Source organism: Sceloporus occidentalis, unplaced genomic scaffold (genome assembly GCF_023333645.1).
Source record: "Sceloporus occidentalis isolate IW3139 unplaced genomic scaffold, rSceOcc1.0.p SCAF_195, whole genome shotgun sequence".
Taxonomy (NCBI): Eukaryota; Metazoa; Chordata; class Lepidosauria; order Squamata; family Phrynosomatidae; genus Sceloporus; species Sceloporus occidentalis.
Window position 1 is genome coordinate 1,104,441 of NW_028317175.1, and position 21,921 is coordinate 1,126,361.

Genomic DNA, 21,921 nt, shown 5'->3' on the forward strand with positions numbered 1-21,921 from the left:
ATTTGTATGTGTTCTAGCGCTTATCTTAGCTTATTTTATTGTGGTAGTATTTTTTTGTGTATAATTAAGTTGAAAAATGTGCATCTCCCAAATGTGGACTTTTAGGCCCAAAACAACCTGACATACATATGCATGGGTGGTATCATTGTACTGAGGAGGTGTTGTTGAACACATATTGGATTGTTGTTTGGCAATGACATACCCAAATAGGACATGGGCGCAGATGTCAAAATTCCTAATTCAAAAACTAAAATGCACACTTCCCAAATGTGGCCTCCAAGCAACCAAAGAAACATATGCATGTGTGATATCGATTTACTCAGGAGATGTTGCTGAACACATATTGGGGTGTTGTTTTTAGCAACCTTTATAATTTTCTGTAAATATATACCTGAAATGAAATCTGAGTAAAAAAAAATAATCACCAAAATTTTTACCTCTTTTGCCAAGATTGGAAAAATCTGGCAATGGTTGGTGGCAAAATGGCTGCATGAAAAGTGTCAAAATACCCCAAGCTGAATACCTGGGGTTGTTTACTTTTGAAAAATATGTACATGTGGGCGTGATTCAGGGATTTAGAACAGATATCAGTGTTACAATGCAGAATGTCATTTTGCAGGAGCCGGCAGCCGCTGTACATAGTGCAAGTACTTTTTAGATCACCCGTCAATGATTCTTTGAAAAGTGCAAATTATTACAAAACTATCAGGCTTTTGTTTACTCACCCAAATGCACATCATTACACCGAACTCTACCAACCGATTATTTGATCGATCCGCATTTCTCAAAATCTTGATATTCACTGAGGTTAACATTCACTCAGTCTGCTTTAAAGCTTTTTTTTTTTATTATTATTACCGATTATTATTTGAATTAATTACTATATAATAATTACTATATATCGTAAATGCTTTCTCGGGATTTTGGAAAATGGCTTACAGTGATTTAAAGCTGGCCATGACGTCACCTAATCACACCTGGGAACTTCACAAGATAGACTATGCGGCGCTCTCACTCTTTCCCTAAAATACTAGGGCACTCTGTCTTTGGCCAATGGGCAACAGCACCACTAACACAACTGCCAATCAGTGGCACAACTGCCACAACAAGTTATTTATTTTTTATTTCTTAAAATAATTTTAAATGATATGAATCCTATATATATATATATATATATATATATATATATATATATATATATTTTGGCAGCTTTAGGAACAAATAGTCGAATTTTGTATTCTGCACTACAGAAATGTAGAAACAAAGTAGAACAAATGTTTGCACAGATGAATCATTCGGCACATTTTCCCCCAAAATATATTTCAAGAAACAATCTCCCACTCCTTAATCATTTGTTTTTAGAACGTGTCGCCTAATAGTGATATTTTTAGGCATAACAGTTGCTGTTGGCATAGGACACACTATGATATGATAAATCAGATTAAGCGTTCAAGTGACAACCTCTTAGCTGAAATGAAATATGACTTTCGAGGACAAATAACTTAAATAAACATTGAATGCCTGGAAGGCGATGTTTATGAATATTAAAGTGGTTGAATGAATTTAAAGTAGATGTGTGAATTGTAATATACCTGCATTTTTTAAATAATACATACAGCTTACTAGTCAGTTCTTCATGAATCACTTGGCAAGTCTTGGCAAGAAAATAATATTAGTTACTGGTGTGCCAGCAAGGTGAAAAATGCAACTCAGTATACAAATACCCACAGGAGCAATCACAAGGACATAGGGACCTTAAAACGTAACATTTAATGAATAATAAAAGATATTAAAAAAATGAAAATGTAAAAAGCTTTTAATATGAGGAAAATCTTAATAAAAGCCCACTGTCCTGCACATCCTATCCCTATTATTATTCTGTCTCCATGAACATTTGTGGGAACTTTTATGGATGAGGAGTGGGCATGGTGAAACACTTCTACCCTGTCCAGAAGAAAAGGAAAGTGACCCAGAGACTCAGGGAAGCCATGTTACACCCGGAGACTGCGGGTCAAACCTGGAGAGTGATCAGGTATGCCCATGAAAAAAAAAATAACTCTCTTTTATTAACTTAACATTGAATTCTCATACTAGGAAGGACTAGACTAGGGCTAATGTAACCTGCTGCATCTCACATATGCAGTACAGATATTGTATACCAAAGGTTGAAGAATAGACCCTGTGGTGTTAATCCCATATATTGCTCAAACAGAAATGCAATCTGTCATGTATTTTAACTGCCCTTGCTGCTTCTGGCTATAAAACAGCGCGAGCAGGCAGCGTGAGCGTCCACAAAACTGTTAAAGCCAGCATTGCTTGGTCACTTTACAGGCGTAAAATCCCTAAGGAATAGAAAAGTTGCTCTATGTAATTATTTTGCTGTCAGCAGTACCGAGGTAATATACTGCAGTCCCATTCATTTTAGGTAACAATAAAACAATTACCAGGCTCACACGGAGAACTTTATAGTGTGTGTATGGATTTTTACTTTTAGTTTAATAAACTGAACTAGAAATACTAAAAAAAAAAAAAACATACTCTAATGTGATAGAATCAGCCTGGATGATCACTGTTCTTAATATAATACTTCTCCAGTTTACATGATTCAGATGATTTAATATAACCATCATTGAGCATTATAATCAATATATCTATATACACACAGGACTTGGCCCATGGGGCTCAATATGCCTAGTAGTAGTGAATCAGCCCAGATAGGAAGCAAAGTCTCAAATCTGTGGAAGTCTCAACTCAACAACAACAAAAGGGAATGTAAATATATTTAGCTCTATATAGTGTAAGTGTTTCCTGTTAATATTCACCTTGGCTCCATAAGACATATTGCACTATTTTTCATTTTTTCTTCATTTTACATATCTCCATCCCCTGGTTATATTGAAAGACCCTTACAGCCATCATACCGTTAGGCGCGGCCGCCACAGCCAAAAAGAAAAAGCTTAAAAAAAACATGGTAACATTTAATATGCATATACATATTATGCATCAGAGGAACTATCCAGTTCCAGCAAAATGTAAAAAAAAAGTCCAAAAAGAATAAAATAAATAAAATAAAAAAATAAAGTTTATTATTATGAGCAAGTGCTAAAATTAGCGCTGTATCTTCCCAAAAATCCTGACATGGAAAAATTTTAATAAAAGCATTTCAAATACCCAAGGAGTGTCTAATTTAAAAAATTAATGGTTTGATGGGGTAAATTGTAGTGGCCGGGATCAAAGATAGGGCATAGGCACAGACTGACCTAAATAGGGGAAAAAAGCGCACTTCCCAAATGTGGCCTTTTAACCCCAGTCAAACCCATGCATGGGTGGTATCACTGCACTCGAGAGATGTTGTTGAACACATATTAGGGTGTTGTTTGATAGTGACGTATACCTGGAGCTATAAATTTATACCCAAAGTACAATTTGTGTAAAAAAAATACCAAAAAAATACTGCCACAAAGTGTGGCAAAGACTGGTGGTAGAATCTCATGCATGGAAAGGGTTAAAATACTAGCATTTGAAATACCTTGGGGTGTCTAGTTTTCAAAAATATATGGTATGATGGGGTAAATTTAATTAGCCGGGTTCAAAGATGGTCCTATTAGGACATGGGGGCAGAATGACCAGATGTAAAAGTTCCAAGTTAAAAATGTGCACTTCCTAAATGTGGCGTTTTACCTCCCAAACAACCCGACAAACCCATGCATGGGGGGTATGACTGTACTCGGGAGATGTTGCTGAACACATATTGGGGTGTTTGAAAGTGATGTATACCAGGAGCTGTAAATCCATACCTGAAGAGCAATTTTAGCAATAAAAAACACAAAATAAATTACTACCACAAAGTTTGACAAAGACTGGTGGTAGATGTGGTGCATGGAGAGAGTTAAAATACTAGCATCTGAAATACCCTGGGGTGTATAGTTTTCAAAAATATATGATTTGATGGGGTAAATTGCATTGGCCAGCTTCAAAGATACCCGAAATGGCACATGGGGGGAAGAATTACCAGATTTGGAAAAAATGGTTTTGAAATATCAAAACGCTACTTGTACTTAATGCTCCATAACGTGCAGAAAAAAGCAAAAAAAACATAAAAACATTGGGTATTTCTAAACTCAGGACAAATAGTAGAATATATTTAGTAGGTTTTTTCATTAGCTTTTTTGGATGAGTAAAAGATTTTTGGGTAAAAGTCAGAAAATGTGGGGGGTTTTTTACATTTTTCATCATATTTTATTATTTTTTTTTATGGAAAATTAGATAATATGATTAAAACAAACAATGGTATCTGAAGAAAGCCCTTCTTGTCCTGAAAAAACAACATATAATTTGTGTGGGTTCACTTAATGAGTGAGGAGAAAATTACATCTAAACATGAACACCGCAAAAGTGTTAAAACATCCTTGGTCCCAATTGTACAAAAGGTAAAACACAGCCTGGTCCTTAAGGGGTTAAAAATTAAAATTGGTTTATTTATCTGGTGAAACATGAACTAAGAATCACCCCTACAATACAATGTTTCAATGATATTTTCTACTTGTCCACTATGCCAGACTAATCAATCTATACAGTCTTAAAAATATAATTAAACCTGAAAAGGGGAAATCAGTGAGTAAATGCTCAAGGAGACCTGAAATGGTAAGGACAATGACAACTAACAGAGACATACTGTGAACTGTGGATATTTGGAGTTGTAGGAATGTAACTGTCTACTTCATTGAAAGTATTAAATGTTTGTAGCAAATATATATTTTCTTTAAGGAATTCCTTATAATTCAACCTGTATAAACAAGGAATTCTGCTGTCAAAGCCTATCTTCACATCTGTAGAGGGAAGCCCAATAACCACTAATCTGGTTTCTGCAAGACTGAGATAAGGGTGAAGACTTTTAGGTGTGATATATTTCATGGTAGTTAGTGAATATATATATATCTTTTTTTCTTAAAAAAACAGAACAATGAGCTGAATTCAATTTCAATTGTTTGTTCTATATGAAAACAATCATATTTGTTTTATATGAAATAAGCTTCATCAAATAAAATACCATGAAGCTAACTTAACATTTAAATAATATGGTCCGTACTTTTAAGCTTGTCATACATATCTAGATCTGTGCCCATTTCCTATACTGCCAAGGAAAATTAAATTACTTTCAACCTTAATGTACAGTATATATCTACCTTTTCAGTTCCATGCCTGCCAGTTCTGCCTGTACTCAGGGTAGTACCACGTATTCATCTGTCTTCCTACTGCCAAGTTAGACTCACTTTCCGTATTTTAGAACCATATCTCAGTTTTGTTTCTATTTCAAAGCTGACCTTGACTGGGCGAACAAGGGGGCAAACCTCACCCGCAGAGGAGCCATCAACAAGCAAGCAAGTTTGTCTAGATTCCCTAGGGCCTGCCCAAGTCAACACAATTAACAGAGGCGTATTTACCTTGGACTCTGCCCTAGACCCGAACCAGGGCAGGGCTCCCTCCATGAAGCACAGGGGCATGATGTCATATTCTTGGGCTTGCTGACTTAAGGTACACCACATATTTTAAATTATTTCATGGAGGACATATCATTCCGCCCAGCCTCCATAGTGTAAATTGGCCTGTTGGGGAGATCAGAGATCTCCCTTGTAACAGCCTGAACATCCACGAGACCTGCTTTGCAGATGGGGGACGGCTGCCCTAGACTAGAATACCTTGCTGGGGGGGGGGGGGTAGTAAATTGAGTTGCTGTTAAAAAACTTATCTAACTTACTCATCAAACTTAAGTTCACCTACACATATCAAACAGTTGATGGTTGCTGTCATGGAAAGCATTGGCACTTTAAAAAAATATTTGTATCGTATGTGCCAGGGTGATAAAGGCATCTGATATATAAGCTACCGAATGTTGGCAAATACTGTAAGTGTATTACTACTGTGAAAAGTACAATGTACTTTGGATTAAAAAATAAAATCTGATATACTTCAATTCCAAGGGGAGGAAAACAACAAACGCTTTGCACACTAATTATTTAATGCAATAATTGAAACTTCTTTGATTCGCACCTAATCACCTTTGAATTTAATGACTAAATCTTTTCTTTTTTTTAAACTAAAAGTTTCTGTTCAGATCAAAGACGCCTATTAAAATGTGTAAATATATAAAGAAATGAAGCAAATGCTTGATGTACCAGCAAATAACATTCATTCAATAGTTCTTCACAAATTTATGAGCCAAATCAGTTTCACGGAATGTGCTATTATACCAACTGCCATGATTCCACATGCCAGAAAGAGGAAGAACAGTTTAAAAATGTCAAATGTATATTTAAACCTCTTACAAAGAAATCATGGGCAGAAGGTATGGAAATGATAACTTTCTTCAGGATTGACTTAATTGCTGTCATGCATAGCAATCAATGAGAGACTGTTAAACACCCATATAATGTTAGTTTGCGGTTTCACCTAACTTTAAGTAAATATATCAAAATACTGAGCTTCCCAGGGTTTTACAATTATGGCACAAAGGGGCGCTGTTTAAAGGATGACGTCCACATCTATGTACTTTGTAAATAAACTAATTTTGTTCTGGAGATCCGACATATAGATACATTTAGAACACTTTTTTATCAGTTTCCGAAGCCTGTCTTCAATAACCACTAGCTGAGTGAAAGCTAACAGCATCCTTGCTTGAATGTCGGTTAGTTGATTGATTATTGATTGACAAACTGAACTGATAAAACGTATTCTCACTGAAAATCAAAATTTCCAGCACAGGTTTGCCAGGGTATGGTAAATTGAATACTGATTGAATTGAATACTGATACAGGACAGGAGAAGACAGAAACAAATACATAAACCGGGGGGACATCAACATTCAGAAATCAAAGAAAGAACAGTAAAAAGTCAAAATGCGTCACTTCTTAAGTTAGTACTAGATACACAGTAATCATAGGGGTTCTGCGCGACCTATAATCTTGCTTTAACTTAACTGAAATGTATGCATTACAATTCACTGACTTCATTAATTATGCTTTATGAAGGCCAACCCCAGTGAGCTTCTCTTGTTGGAAGGGCACAGCTAGCTGAATGGTGATGTAAGATTTAACTATGCATGGCCTGCTCAGACCTCTGGCATACGCCTGTGTAGGCAAATACCCCTCTGCAATCCGACAATCGTGTGGGGCCGCTGATGCACGGCACTATAGAACACCCTCCTATTTTTCCAGCTGCCTTTTTACAATACTAACAGAAATAAACACAGGCTTCGCACTCTGATAGTAAGTATAAGGTGCTTTAATGTAGCTTAAGAGTAAGCGTCATGTAAGGGGCAAAATGCGTTGTGCTTTCTCCTCTCATTTATATTGACACATTAAAGCACCCTACACTTACTATCGGAGTGCAAGGCCTGTGTTTATTTCTGTGCGTGTTGGAGGAGCTGTGGGTGTGAGGCTACCGGCGGGAAGCACTGGAGTATTACTGACATGTAGCCTGCTGAAAGATTTTTACAATATGCCGTCATGGTGCACAATTGAAAAGATGAAAACTCAATGGTTTTGCAGGCTTTTTAAAAAAAAGGGATGGATGTAGGGGGGGAAGGGATGGATGTAGGGGGGGAAGGGATGGATGTAGGGGGGAAGGGGTGGGTCTCATTACTCTCCTACTGTTTATTTTTTATTTTATTTTATTTTTTAATTTATTTTATCTTAATAACACGACAAAAAAATGCATTGGGTATATATACCTAAACACAAATCATTAATAGTATACAAGAAAAGATATACATTTATCCCCTCTGCATTTAAAAAAGACAAATACAACTTTACGTTAAAATGACATACAAGACTTACGAAGATTCCAATCGTCTTTGCTATAATACCTATCGAAATTCAATAAATGTGGTATTTCAGGAATTATCTAGCTGGATTTCTTCCAATTCTTGGATCTAATTTACCATCGGCCAGGAAATTTATCCAATCTTCCCAAAGATTATGACTTTTAACATTCCAAATTGTATGTGTTAAAATTCCTTTTTCCATATGGCATTGATGTGTTAACTGTGCTTTTATTTTAGCCCAAGGGATTAGAGCTGAAGACCTCCAGTTTCTGGCAATCACTAGTTTTATTGCCGTTAATATATGTAGGAGGAATTGTGTCTCTTTTTTTCCGTTATCGGGCAAATTTAAATGGAGTAGGGCTCTCTCGGGAGTTAATTTCCAATGTTGTCCAAAGTTCTCCACTAGTCTATCTGAGACTTGTTGCCAGAGTTTCCGGATTGGGTTACAATTCCACCATATATGGAACATGTCCCCTCTCTCTGCCCCACATCGCCAACAGTTTGGGAGATTATTGGGAAACATCTTTACTAAAACAGAAGGAACTAAATACCATCTGTTCATGATTTTAAATTGTAGCTCATTCAAGTTTAAACAATGTATGTTTTTATATGTGATATTTAGAGCTTTGTTCCAATCTGCATTATTTATTTTGATGTCTAAGTCTCTCTCCCATTTTACCAGAGCTGGAGGGGTATGTTCTTTCTTACATAACCTAATTAATTTTAGGGCCTTTGACAGTAGTTTTCTGTTATCCTCTCCTTCTATTATTTGTTTAAATACATTATGTGCTATTGAATTCGTATTCCAATATAGAGAATCCAAAAGAAAACTCTTAACCCTCAAATATCTAAAACATTCTTTCGATGGGAGTTCAAATTCCAATTGAAGTTGAGTGAAAGTTTTAAGTGTATCTCCCTCCATCAAATCTCTTATAATTCTTATACCTTTTTGTTTCCAGATATATAACTTTAAATTTTCATTCCTATACTCTATTATAGATAACGGGAGATTTGTTGTTATCATTTCTTCGAGTCCAAGTTTAGATTTAACCCAGTGCCAGTTTTTTACAAGATGTTGTAATGCTAAACTGGTACCTAGTTCCGTATATTTTATAGCTTTCCTGGAAGAGATCCAGAATAGAGGCTGTAAATCTGTATATGGATAATTCTTTGGTATTTCCTCTCTATTCTATACCTCCTGTGCGGCTTTATTACTTTGTGTTTGAATGGCGTGTGTAAACAAAGCCGCTAATGCATATTCTCTCATGAGCGGGAGTCCTAGGCCTCCATTATTTCTTTTTTTTGCTATTACTTGTAATTTCAGCCTGGATTTTTTAGATCCCCATATAAATTTGTTAATAAATTGTTGAATTAAATCTAGCCAGCTTGTGGGGACTATGTGTGGAATCATCCTAAAGATGTATATATATTTCGGCAAAACATAGGAATTAATCACATTTATTCGCCCCCACCATGAGATGAATAGTCCTCGCCACTTTTTAAAGGAGACGTTCATGTCTTTAATTAAGGGGAGAAGGTTAATCTCCATCCAGGACTTTGGTAATGTATTGATTTTTATTCCTAAGTAAGTGAGGGAGTCTTTAGCCCATTTAAAACCCATAGTCTCCAGATATTGCCTTTGTATATTATCAAGATTGTAGGGCAGAGCAATCGATTTGTCGATGTTTAACTTATAATTAGATACGCGGCTATATTGATCTATCCATTTCATGATATGTTTTACCGACGTAATTGGATCCCTAACCGTCAATAATATATCATCTGCATATAATTTTATTTTTTGTGTTCCCTCTCTTCCGCATCCCTTAATATTTTGATCCTCTCTGATATCTCTTGCCAATGGTTCTAGGGATAATACATAAAGAAGTGGAGAAAGAGGGCAACCCTGACGTGTACCATTAAGAAGAGGGAACCATGTAGAATTAATACCCGGACCTACCACTTTGCCCATTGGTTTATTATATAGGGCCATTATTGCCTGATGAATTCTACCTTGGAATCCAAAGGCACTAAGTACTTCTGCCAAAAATCTCCAACTGACTCTGTCGAAGGCTTTCTCAGCGTCTAACGACAGAGTCAGTTGGGATGTAGTATTAATCAAATTTTCCTCAAAAATACCCGCCAGGGACCTCACATGTGTTGTCGCTATGCGACCCTTAATAAAGCCTACCTGATCTTCATGTATCAATTGTGGGAGGACTATACTTAACCTTTGCGCGAGTACTCCAGCATAGATCTTAACATCTAGATTAAGGAGTGATATAGGTCTATAGCTGGTTAATTCTTCCGGGTTTTTATTTATTTTTAATATTGGAATTATATTACCTCGTAGAAGTTCTTCTGGGAGAGTTCCTTTTTCTATACATTCATTAAATGCTTTTACCAAATAAGGTGAGATTTCTTCTATGAATATCTTATAAAAACTCGCGTCAAAGCCATCTGGACCAGGAGATTTTTTTTGTTTAAGCTCTCTTATTCCATTCTGGATCTCTTCCAAGGTAATATTACTATTTAAGTTAGTTAAAGTTTCCTTAGAAAGTTTAGGAAAAGATCTCCTCAAAAAATAGTCCTGAAGATCTGCTTCTACTAGATTGTCTGGTAAGTTATATAATACCTTGAAGAATTCATTAAATGCTTGACCTATTTCCTTTGGAGCCATGTGAGTCCTACCCTTATATACTATTTTAGAGATATTTTTCTTTTCTCTTTTTTTCTTTAACTGACTCGTTAACATTTTATCAGCTTTGTTTCCCTTATAGTATCTTTTTGAATTTAATGCCATTAGCCCTTTATTAGTCTGTTCAATGAGCTTTATGTTTATTTTCATTCTTAAGGCCTCAATTTTCTCTGTGTTAATTTTTGATGGACTTTGTTTATTAATTCTATTTAGCTGAAATAAAGAGATATATAAGTCGGACAATTTGATTTCTGTTTTTTTCTTTGCCTCCGCACCTAATTTAATAAAGTGACCCCTTATTACTGCTTTATAGGTGCACCATAGATTTGCTGCGGACATCTCTTCCACATCATTTTCTTCAAAGAAGAGTTGTGTTAATCTTTTTATGTGTTCAACATCTGTGTTTTTCTTCATTAAATTATGATTTAATCTCCATTCATTGCTTAATTTTTCTCCTACTTCATCAATGTCCATTGTTACCAGATTATGGTCTGACCAGGTGATATCATATATTTTTAGATACTAGGCCACAATCTCCCACAATTAGATCTATTCGTGAGTAGGCACGATGAGTTTTTGAAAAGCACGTATAATCTCTTTCTGTTGTATGTAGTATTCTCCATACATCAAAGAGAGCATGTTTTTTTAATAATTCTTGAAGTCTCCTTGCTTGGGAGAAAATATTTCGATCAGTGATTAAACCTTTACATGTCATTTTATCCAGATGAGGATCCAACACACAGTTAAAGTCTCCCATCCAAATCAATGGGCCCTGTTTTATTTTTAAAGTTTTTTCCAAAAGTCTTGTTAAATATGTTACTGGTGCAGTATTAGGTGCGTATACATTAAGTAGAGAAAATATCTTATTATTTATTTCAGCTATAATAATAATAATGAACCGACCCTCTGGATCTGTTTCTACATATTTAAATTTAACATCTAAATCTTTGGAGAATAATATGGCCACTCCTCTTTTTTTTTGTGATTTCAGAGAAGCTTGTATACATACTGGGAATCTCTGATTATTTATATTGATTTTATCCATTATTCGCCAGTGTGTCTCTTGCAAGAAGCAGACATTTATCCTCTCTTTCCATAATCTCTGGAGTACTAAGGCTCTTTTTTGCGGCGAGTTAAGGCCTTGGGTATTTATTGTACCAAATCTAAGCTGACCCATCTAGATTCTGATTATAATGCTTTAAATCACACATTGAGTTCAATTTGTATAGAAAAGACTTGGAATCTACATATATATATATATACAACTTCACGCAAAACATAAAAAACATATACTTGCAGGTAGTGCAACACCACATAGCACTGCCTGCTTCTACAATCAACCCCTAAGTTGTCATTGTAGAATAGTTTTGCCATCACTCAAATGGCAATATGGGACCCAGGGCCAGTTCCCCAAAAGAAAAAAAAAAATTAAAAAAAATTACGCAATATTTATCTCATCTACTTCGTTTATAGTTATCATGTATAATATCCCCATGATGGGGTTTAATATATAAACGCTAATGATAAATTAAATTAAATCACTATTTTAGTATAATTACCCAGTATGCACTCCTTCCTATTAATTTGTGACTTATTATCTCTGTATTCGTTTTTATTATCTATCATATTAAACAAAATTTCACAAGTCTAATAAGGTTACTGTGTAATATTATTAGTATATGTCCTGATATATTGAAACATGTGTGCAATTTTAATATCAGTGAAATTTTTTCTACTCGTTCCACCGATTCACTTTATTTATTATAACAAAATTAGCTGGATGCAAATGATATAATCTATATAGATATATATAGAACATGTAAAATATTTATATCATCTCGTTATTTGTGTTTATATTAATTATAACGACGCAGGTTCTAAATCAGCTCATCAAAAATCAGCATAAAAACCTTTAGTGAGCATTATAAATTATGACTTCAGTCTGTATCAGATAATTTTGTCCATCCTATAACAAAAAAAAAAAAAACAAAAAAAAAAGTGTAAGTGCTATTTATCACCCCTCCTTAATCTAAAGTTATGGTGCATAATTATCCGTGATAATGTCTGGTATACCAACACCAACTTTAAGTTACATTAAATAACTATCTTAATAATATGTGAATACAGATTCTGTGCTCCTTACTTATTAGTTAATAACTATTTGTCTATCTAATATTTTAATCTAACATGTCAAGCAAAATTCCTCAGACTTTGCAAAAAATATTATGTGATATTATTAATGTGTACCCTACTGTGTAGGCTTTTGTACAGTATTAATATCGGTAAATTTATTCTATTCATTCCTTAAACTCAGTTTATCTAAAGTAACAAATAACTAAATACAAGTGAAATCATCTTTGTAAAATACTTAAAAACATGACATACTTCATATTACTTATATCAACTCAATTTTCTAGGTACAGCATAAAAAACCTGCATGGTCATTATAAATTTTAGGTTCAGTCAAAAAATGTGTCAAAAAAAAAAAAAAAAAAAAAAAAGCCCCGCCTCGGATCTTAATTTTTCGGAGTGCCTTGTATATTTTGGTCTTGTAACCATTTCTTCAAGTTCTCAGGTGTGTCAAACATCCATGTTTTATGGTCATAAGTTAAAGTGATTTTTACTGGAAATGTCCATCTATATCGGATATCATTTTGAAGGAGAATTTCAGTTAATTGCGCATATTGGCGTCTTTTCATACGGGTGTAGTAGGATACATCCGGAAAAATCTTTATTTTGTTAAATTGTTCTTGTGGTACTACTTCTCTATAAGCTCTCAAGATTTTTTCTTTTATGCTCACATCTGTACATGAGATAAGGACATCGCGAGGAGTCTCCGAAGAAAGATTGGATGGTTTTACTGTCCTATAACAACGATCCCATATTGGGGTCTGTCCTTCTTGCTTTACTCCAATGTTTAAGAAAAATTCTTTAAGGTATTTTTCCAGATTGTCTTTGGAGACAGATTCTGTAATCCCCCTTATTCTTAAATTCCGACGTCTTGCCTGGTCTTCTAGATCAGCCAATTTTTGTTCCAAGATTTGAAATTTTATATTATTCTGCTTAATATAGTCCTGATGGTTTAAATTCATCATCATTAAATTTTCGATTTTCTCTTCATTAAATTTAACTCGTGTGGCAACCGATAAGAGATCTGTTTTCAGGTCTTGAATCTGTGTGTGAATTTCATGTTTTATCCTTTCAAATTGTATATCAAGCGCTATTTTCAGTTGTTCTTGTATTTGAGATGTAGATTCTAAAGATGGTAAATTTCTAATGTGTTGTTCATCTTCACCTGAACTGGATCTATTCATTATAGAGTCTTGATCTACTTTCTCTTTTTCGGATTTGGAAGTTTGAGGAGAGAAAAAAGACAATCTTTTGTCTGGTCTGTCTTTCTTTTCATCTCTTTTTTCTCTCTTTGAGGCTCTTTCAGTTACTTTTTTTGTCGCCATCATACATATAAGCTTATAGCTTTGTGCTGAATGAACCTTCTTAATATATACCTAAACTTCACTTAAAAAATGAATATATTAAATATCTAGAAAGTATATGCTTCGATGAAATCAGAATAGCATATATTCTAAAAGTTTGCAATAAGATGTATCTATCACATATTAAAGTTTACTATATAATTTAAGCATGTGTTTGTACAATAATGTGGCTTCTTAATGTTACTTAACATTCAGAGACAATATATATATAGCAATATTCCAAAGGAGTATATATAGCAATAACTTGCGAAGTCATACATTTTAAGCATGTAAGTATTCAAAGTCAATATATTTGTGACGATGTGTCTGAGAGGTATATATAACTGTCTCTTGAGTACTCTTAGATTTAAACATATGAAGTTGAGGATTCCTTCTCAATACAGTTTAAATATCAAATTCATATATCTTAGATATATATGTCTGAACAATTTAAAATATATTTAAATCTAGTTAATTTAATTATGCAGCCATGAAGTTTGAGCAGAATCTCAAAAAAAGAAAAAAAAAAAGTTTGAGAACTTATCTGAAGTAAAATGTCTCCTCCACGATCAAAAGTCCGATTTTATCGGAAATTATTCACAATTTGATGCTTAATATCCAGCTGGAAAAAGCAAAGCTCTTCAACGCTTCTCCTCCTCCTCCCGAAATTAAAGATTTATATTTTAGGCGGCAGCGCCTTCAGACCATCTGGGAGTACCGGAACCACCTTAAATGGTGCCCTTACGAGCAGCTTGAACAACCATCATGCCTCTAACAGAGGTAAATTAGAACCTCCTCAAGCCCATTCGAGCCTATTCGGGTCTCGGCGCTCGGCACTCGCTCCTACTGTTTATTTTAAGCCTACCTCTCACTTCAATGGATATCCCCAACAGCAAAATTTTTTTTCATTTTTAACCTCAAATCATTGCAGCAAGCATAAGTTTGTAGGGTGAATAGCTGGGCCCTAAATCTACTTCCCTCAAAGTTTATTATCACCTACCCCACCACATACAGCGTGGAGAATGCCTGTTGGTTAACAGGGCCTCCTGAGGACACTCTTGCATTTATTTATCTATTTTTTAACTTAATGTATATGTTAAGGGGGGAAGGAATGGGCCTTCAAGCAACCTTGCATCATCCTGGCTATTTAAGGTGAAATTTGTAAGTTGTAAAAAGTTTAGGCTCACATTTGCAGCTCGCAAGCAACTCACGAGTTAGTGAATTCTTTTTTTCAAGTTGCATCACTTTGACTCTCCTGGAGTTGAGCGTGTCATTCACTTCCTCTCGTTCCTGTATTGCCGGTGGCTCTAAACTTCTTTTGTAGATATACTTTGTTTCTTATTGTTTCTTAGCATGTCTATTGAAATCTTATTTTTTTTATTCAATGTACACACTATGAAACCGACATAAGGAGTTAATATACTGTTGTGCTAAAAAGATCAATAAAATGTTTTAAATGCATCAAAATGTTTCATTGTAAGTATATTTTATGCCCTGTGGAACTATAAATCTCTATTCTCTTCATTGTCCCTGAATAATACTGTGTATTTGGAATTCTTGGCACAGTTACATTTATAGAGTATTCTCTATTCAACATTTTTTCCTTAACAATACAATTTTATTTACTTCTCAGCTTTTATAAATTGCTTTAAAAAATAAAAATAAAAAATGTAAGCAACATACTTTCTCTGTAGCCGCTTATCATGGCTTAAGATCAGAGTAGTAAATGTACTTTAAATCAACTTTGCCGTTTTGGTTTAATCTAGTTGAATCTTTTTTGATCTATAGTTAATTAGAGGACAACATTTGAAACATCAGTGATAATAAATTTAATAAGGATAACTTGCACTACAAATAATAATAAATATTAAACGTAAGACTACTTCGGAAAAATACATTTCACCTAACCCTAATCTCAACATCATCAAGTGAGGCTAAAGCCAAAGAAGAACTGTGGTTAGTTCTCAAAGATGTTTGGAACAGCCTACCTGCCAAGTTCCTTAAACCGTGTACCTAAAGGAATCGATGCTGATTTGAAGGCAAAGGGTGGCCACACCAAATATTGGTTTTACTTTGATTTCCTCCTGTCCACTCACTTTGCATTTTGTTAAATAATAAAATATATATCTATTTTTGAAAGCATTCTTACTTTAAAGCATTTTTTCCATACCTGCCTAAAACCTTTGCACAGTACTGTATATAGATAGAGAGAGAGATAAACATTCAAACAAGAGAAAAACTGTGATCTTTAAACACAATCTAAAAACAACAGCATTATACTCTATAAACTGAGAAAATGAAAAATGATGTCATGTAGCTTGCATCATTAAAATTAATGGGGATTCACTTGATTTATTCACATTAAATATTGAATATTATTGAAATTTGACTAGTGAATATTACAGACATCTGTATAGATCAGCTGATGTTTCTCTATGACTAAAATCAGCTAATTGCATTCCTACACACCTTTAAATATATAATCATTCACATATAAACATTTATGTGTATTGCACAAATCACTAGAATGAACTGTACAAATCACAGAAAGAGTAACATGTGAGAAAAATACAGGGAGAGAGCAAAACAGAGGACTGGGGAACAGAATAAAATAATTTAAACAACTGGCGTATTGCTGTTTTCTTGTTCCTTCTTAATATTTTTTTTATTAGAATGAACTTTTCTTCTTAACAAAGATCACATGTGGATTTGTGTTCATCTTTATAAATGAGATTTTAAATAAGAGAAAAACGTATTTTAAAGTAGAAACAGCATGGTCTTTCCGCCCAAACAATATGAATAATTTCCCCATTTTTAGAGCATTACATGCATTGTGTTATAGATTGTGATGTAGTACTAAGAAACACGTGTATGTAATAGGATATAGCTGTATCGGTCGGAGAAGGTGGGGTCTTTAGCTGAAGGTGATAGCTTTCATTGAGACAACATAGAAAAAAGAGTTGTAAAAGCTTTCAGAATTCAGAGTCTAACTCTTCTTTCGCATAGGTGTGTCCTATCTGAAAATGAGATCCATGAGCATTCCTGGGAACTCTCCAGGTTTGGCCCAAAGAACTCTGGGAGAATCACTGCTTCTCCGGTTCTTGGGTCAACACTGAAATCCTCCGGGTCACGCGAGCAGGGTCCTGACACTCCCCACTCCTCTTTGAATGGGGAATGCCCACTGATGTCAGCCGGAACACAAACCGACGTAATTGGTAATCAGACCCCACAAGTTCCAAGGTATGCCCATGAGGTACCTACAGCTTTCGTGACTCATCTTCTTCTATGATGGCTCAAAAAAGGGTATCAACAGACTAAAGGCACCATCTTATTTTCATATTCAAACCAATATGTTGGCTTAAAGGGGCAGTAAGCCCAGAAGTTTTTTGAAGGCACCAGTTTTGGCATATATAAAATCTTAAAGCCTTAAGCATATTCCACCATATTTCAGTGCTATGACCTACTGCTAGACATGTATACTTAGTTTGTATTCTTTTTTGTCCAGTCTGTTTTACACTTCTGTGTCCTTTTCTGTGTTTTGTGCATTAGAACAGATCTAACCATGGATTAGTTGTGTACAGGTTTTCCTAGAATGAAATTCAGCAAAAAAAATTCCCTTGTGAAGGACGCTTGTGAAGTTTGACATAAAAATATTAAGAAACACTGCCCATGTTTGCTTTGGACTTATGTTACATTAAGTATCCATATAATCCCATTAAACACATTTAGAGCCACAGATATTTTTGAATGTACAGAAGCTTTTTAAAAATGATTTTTGCAGTTTAACTACAGCCAAGTGTCTGATATAACTGGTCATAATCAAGATGTGCAGGTTTCTATTTCCAGAACATTTGGAAAGTTGGTTTTCAAAGCAACCTAAATTGGAATCATCAATGTTCATGACCGCGGAGGAAAGGTTTCCAGATGACAAAAAATTGGCCAAGGGATCAGTTCCGAGACCGGTAATTTGATACGGTCAGCTGCCTGACATTAATAGAACAGTTAATTCAGCAATGATTCTCCATCTTCCTACAGACACCTTAAAACCAATAAAACGAAGGCTTTTTTCATAGCCCATAACCCACGTCCTTCTTGCCATATGATTTTAGAAATGCATTCTATTTTGGACTTATTAAAGAGACACTGACCCCCAATTCTAGTTTATATTTTTAACTGGGGCTGGTGGAGCAAGTTGTGTTTTATTCACTATTCCTGTCTCTCTGAGAACCACTCAGTTACCTGTCTGGTGTTTACAGACACATTTATTCATCTATCCTCGATCTATCTACAGGGTCAGAGGTTTCAATGTAATGTAAGGACGTTATAATGAGTAGATAAATGGTAGATAAGTGGAACAGTCTCCCAACAGACTGGCTAATACAGTGAGGGCATTTAAACATGCATGGCATGGGCACATAGCTATTCTGAATCCAAGACAGTCTTTACATCAGGAAAAACAGGCAGACTACATGGGCCAAATGGTTCTTATCTGCAGTCTATGTACAGAAATATAAGATATAACAAGGATAATAGTATTCCCCCTAAACCAGGAACTCATGCATTACATTGGTTAGCATTCAGCATCCACATTGTCTATGTTAAGGTGAAAGAGAACGGTCATTGTCTTACCATAAAATATTTCTTAATAAAGATTACCCTTTCAGATTGTGTGACACTATCCTTAACACTTAACCGGCTGCTCTAAAAAGCAGATATGCAGATGAAATCACACGCCAGTGCTATTGCCCAAAGAATGTTATGTTGGACAGGCAAATGAAGAGCTAAATATGTTAGCAAGACAGTAGAAGCTCCAGGCTGTCTGTCAATCTTCATGACTCCGCAAGAGAGGCGGGAGACAAATACTGGTTACAAGAAATGAATGGGGAAATAATTGAAGGTTTTTTCAAAAAGCCACACACTGCCTGAAGAGCTCTACTTAAGCACAACATAAATTTTTTTCATGACTGTTCCTTAAAAACCTTGTCGATTTTAGTTTTGAGAACAAATACTGCTATGAAGCTCTGCACAGATATAACTCACATCACTGTTGGTACCGAGAAAACTGATTGGCCTCTGGGTCCGGATGGGGTCACACCCACTCCTCATCCACTCCTCATCCAGGTCCTGCCCACTTCTCTACCAACTTCTTATGCTGTTTTCCCCATTCCCCTCCCCTGTGTGACTATCCGCGCCCCTTATCACGGGCACACTCCTGTCTCCTAGAAGTAGCAGGAGAGTGAGAGCTCCAGGAGGGAAGTTTGCCCCCTAGTTGATGCCAATTGATGTTTGTTTTGTAATAAATCATGGAGCACCTTTCTGCAAATCATGTATGTGTTCCATGTCTACCCCTCCAGATGGCATAATTTGAGGGTAAGACCCTTATAACATTTTGGATTCTTATCTTGTTATCGACGACCTTGTTCCAATATTATATTTTTGAATATAAGCCCATTTTTCAGTTGCATTTTTATCAGAAAAATAGAAACAAGTCTTTTATTCTGGAAAATACAATATTTTTTTCATAGCTGTATTCCCTCAACTAAAATAATATTATACTTACCATGAGATACATAATAAAGCAAGAAAAAAATAACAGCCGTCCTAAAACTGCAATGTGAAACATAAGGCTTTAGTGCTACGATTTGTCAAATCACATTTGTTGACCCAATTCATCCCCTCGGTCTAAGAACCAGGCGTAGATTAAGCCATTCGCTCCACATACATCATCTCAGTGTAGCTATGAACAACAGTGGTAAACCTGCCGCTGCTAAGATGGAATCGCAGCTTTATCCAGTATACAGCATTGCCCTAAAACAGCAAATTAAGCTCTGCCAGTACTATACTGATATCATCCAGACTTCTTCGTTGGTCATGGCTCTGCCACATCAATGAGGAATTATTTTAATTGGTTCTTAAAGAGCGCTTTAAATATTATAAGGAGTTGTGATACTCCCTGATGAAATGTCTTGTGCAAAGAGCGATAAGCCTGAATAAAATAAGAATTCATCTTAAATGTGCTTTATCGTTGTTGGACACGAGTCACAGCTGGATGTCATTCAACAACTCAATCCCAAATTCCTGTGGCTTGGTAAATCAGCAGCTACTATTTAACAGCTGTAAGAAAAGGTAGCAGAAGAACATACGTGGCATTATAGAAAGCAACCATAGCTTTGACTTCAAAAGTGTGGCTTGCATATTGTATATTTTTTGTGTTTATGTTTTTTTATGTGTCAATAAAAACAGCGTATGGAAAATACTGCACACAAATTCTATAATAATACAGTGAAGCAATAATATGAAAACCCACAGACTTCAAGACTTCTTTGGGAACGGCTTCTCGAGGAAGCTCAGCTATCCTGCCATTTAGGTAGGGCCAGGGAAAGTGTCCGTTCAAGGACACCGGTGTCCATGGCAAGGTTTGTAAAGGTCCATAGAACAACATTAAAGTGTCCACCAGAGACCCCAGTAAATGTCCACAATGAGCAATGTTGGTGCCTAACCCTGAGAAAGGCTAGCCACACATGGATGGAGCTGGTCCCAAACAGTATTGTTTGAATTAGGGTCCTTACCTGATAAACATGAAAGGCATTGGCAGATTTGCCCCGAAGAAAAACCGAAGGTATCCAAACATTTATAAGGGCACGGTGTGATCTGTTAAGAAAAAATAAAAGCTCACTGACATTTCATAGTCAATAGGAGAACAGAAAATGATTTCTGTTTGGTCAATAGGGTTACGCTTGAAAGAAATGCCTCGGTACTACATTATGTATATTGCAAACATAAAACTGTGATTTCCAGCAATCAAAAGACTCGTGAGGACATTTTAAGCAATAAATGGCGCTCAGACCAGCACATCCCATGACGCTAAGTGAGTTTGGTGTATTATGAAATACCTCTTCTAACATGAAGTGATTCTCTGCTTCAACAAAATAGGTTTGATTAGGCAATGCAACTCTCAGTTAGGTAATGAAATGAAAATACTCGAAGCCCAACACACGGAAGAACTATTTGTCCTTCCTGACTCTCCCAATAAATGAATATACTGAAATGTATGGCAATTACGAGAAGAAAGAAAATAGGATCCGCAGCTGACGAGAGCAGAGTAAAAATTACACCCTACTGTGTGTATCAATAGGGCTTTCCTGTAGAGAGCTTATTATTTTTACACGCATATATATATATATGCCTTCTCTATGCCAGAACAGTAATACAAAGCCTATTATCAATCCTACCGTAATGCCTGTGTCTTTTAACACGTTATGCCATATGTGAGAAATTAGAACGCAATTTAGTGCAGTTATATTGTAAAACTAATAAAACCTATGTGGCAATTTTTCACATCAATTAGCCAGTGATATGACAACAGACACCTCGCCTGGTAAAAAATAATTCAACAATCATTTTGCACCAATAAGCCTTTGGGGTCCTCTAGAGCCTGGGGGTCCACTGTAGAGAAGAGGCTGCAGGAGCCTACATTATACGCTTGATCTAAGCTACCTTCTATCATTAAACAACCTCCATATTAATCAAGAGGCGGCATCTGATTAATGTTGACATTTTAACTTTCTTATTCATCAATCATCATGTAATAGTATGTTATTTTGCTTTAAATGAAACTGGGTGGTAAATAGTCTTTCCTCTGAGCCTTTTCTTACAAGTGGCAAGTTTAATTCAATTAAAAATAAGCGGCTGTAATTCAATACTTGAAAGGCAATGTGTATTGTACACAAGAATTAAAACTCTCAAAGAGCAGATGTTACAAAAAACGTAGGATCATAACATTTAGAAAAGGAGCCTGACAGATAAAAGAGGCTACAGGACAAAATATTTGGGAATGTCATCTCCTGGATGTAGAATTGGAAATACGACATTAGTGGGTATTTATAATAAATCAAACAGGGGTGTGGACAATGAAAGATGTCTTCATG

At 35.4% G+C, this 21,921-nt stretch overlaps 1 protein-coding gene across 1 annotated transcript in view; it reads right to left on the minus strand.

The window, feature by feature from the left end:
* The window catches only part of LOC149278299 (sorting nexin-29-like), a 181,406-nt gene that overhangs the window by 71,149 nt on the left and 88,336 nt on the right, over window positions 1–21,921 (minus strand). Inside the window, exon 18 of the mRNA XM_089502141.1 lies at window positions 20,563–20,644. Coding sequence (XP_089358267.1) covers window positions 20,563–20,644 — 82 coding nt within the window. The remainder of the gene's footprint in view (window positions 1–20,562; window positions 20,645–21,921) is intronic.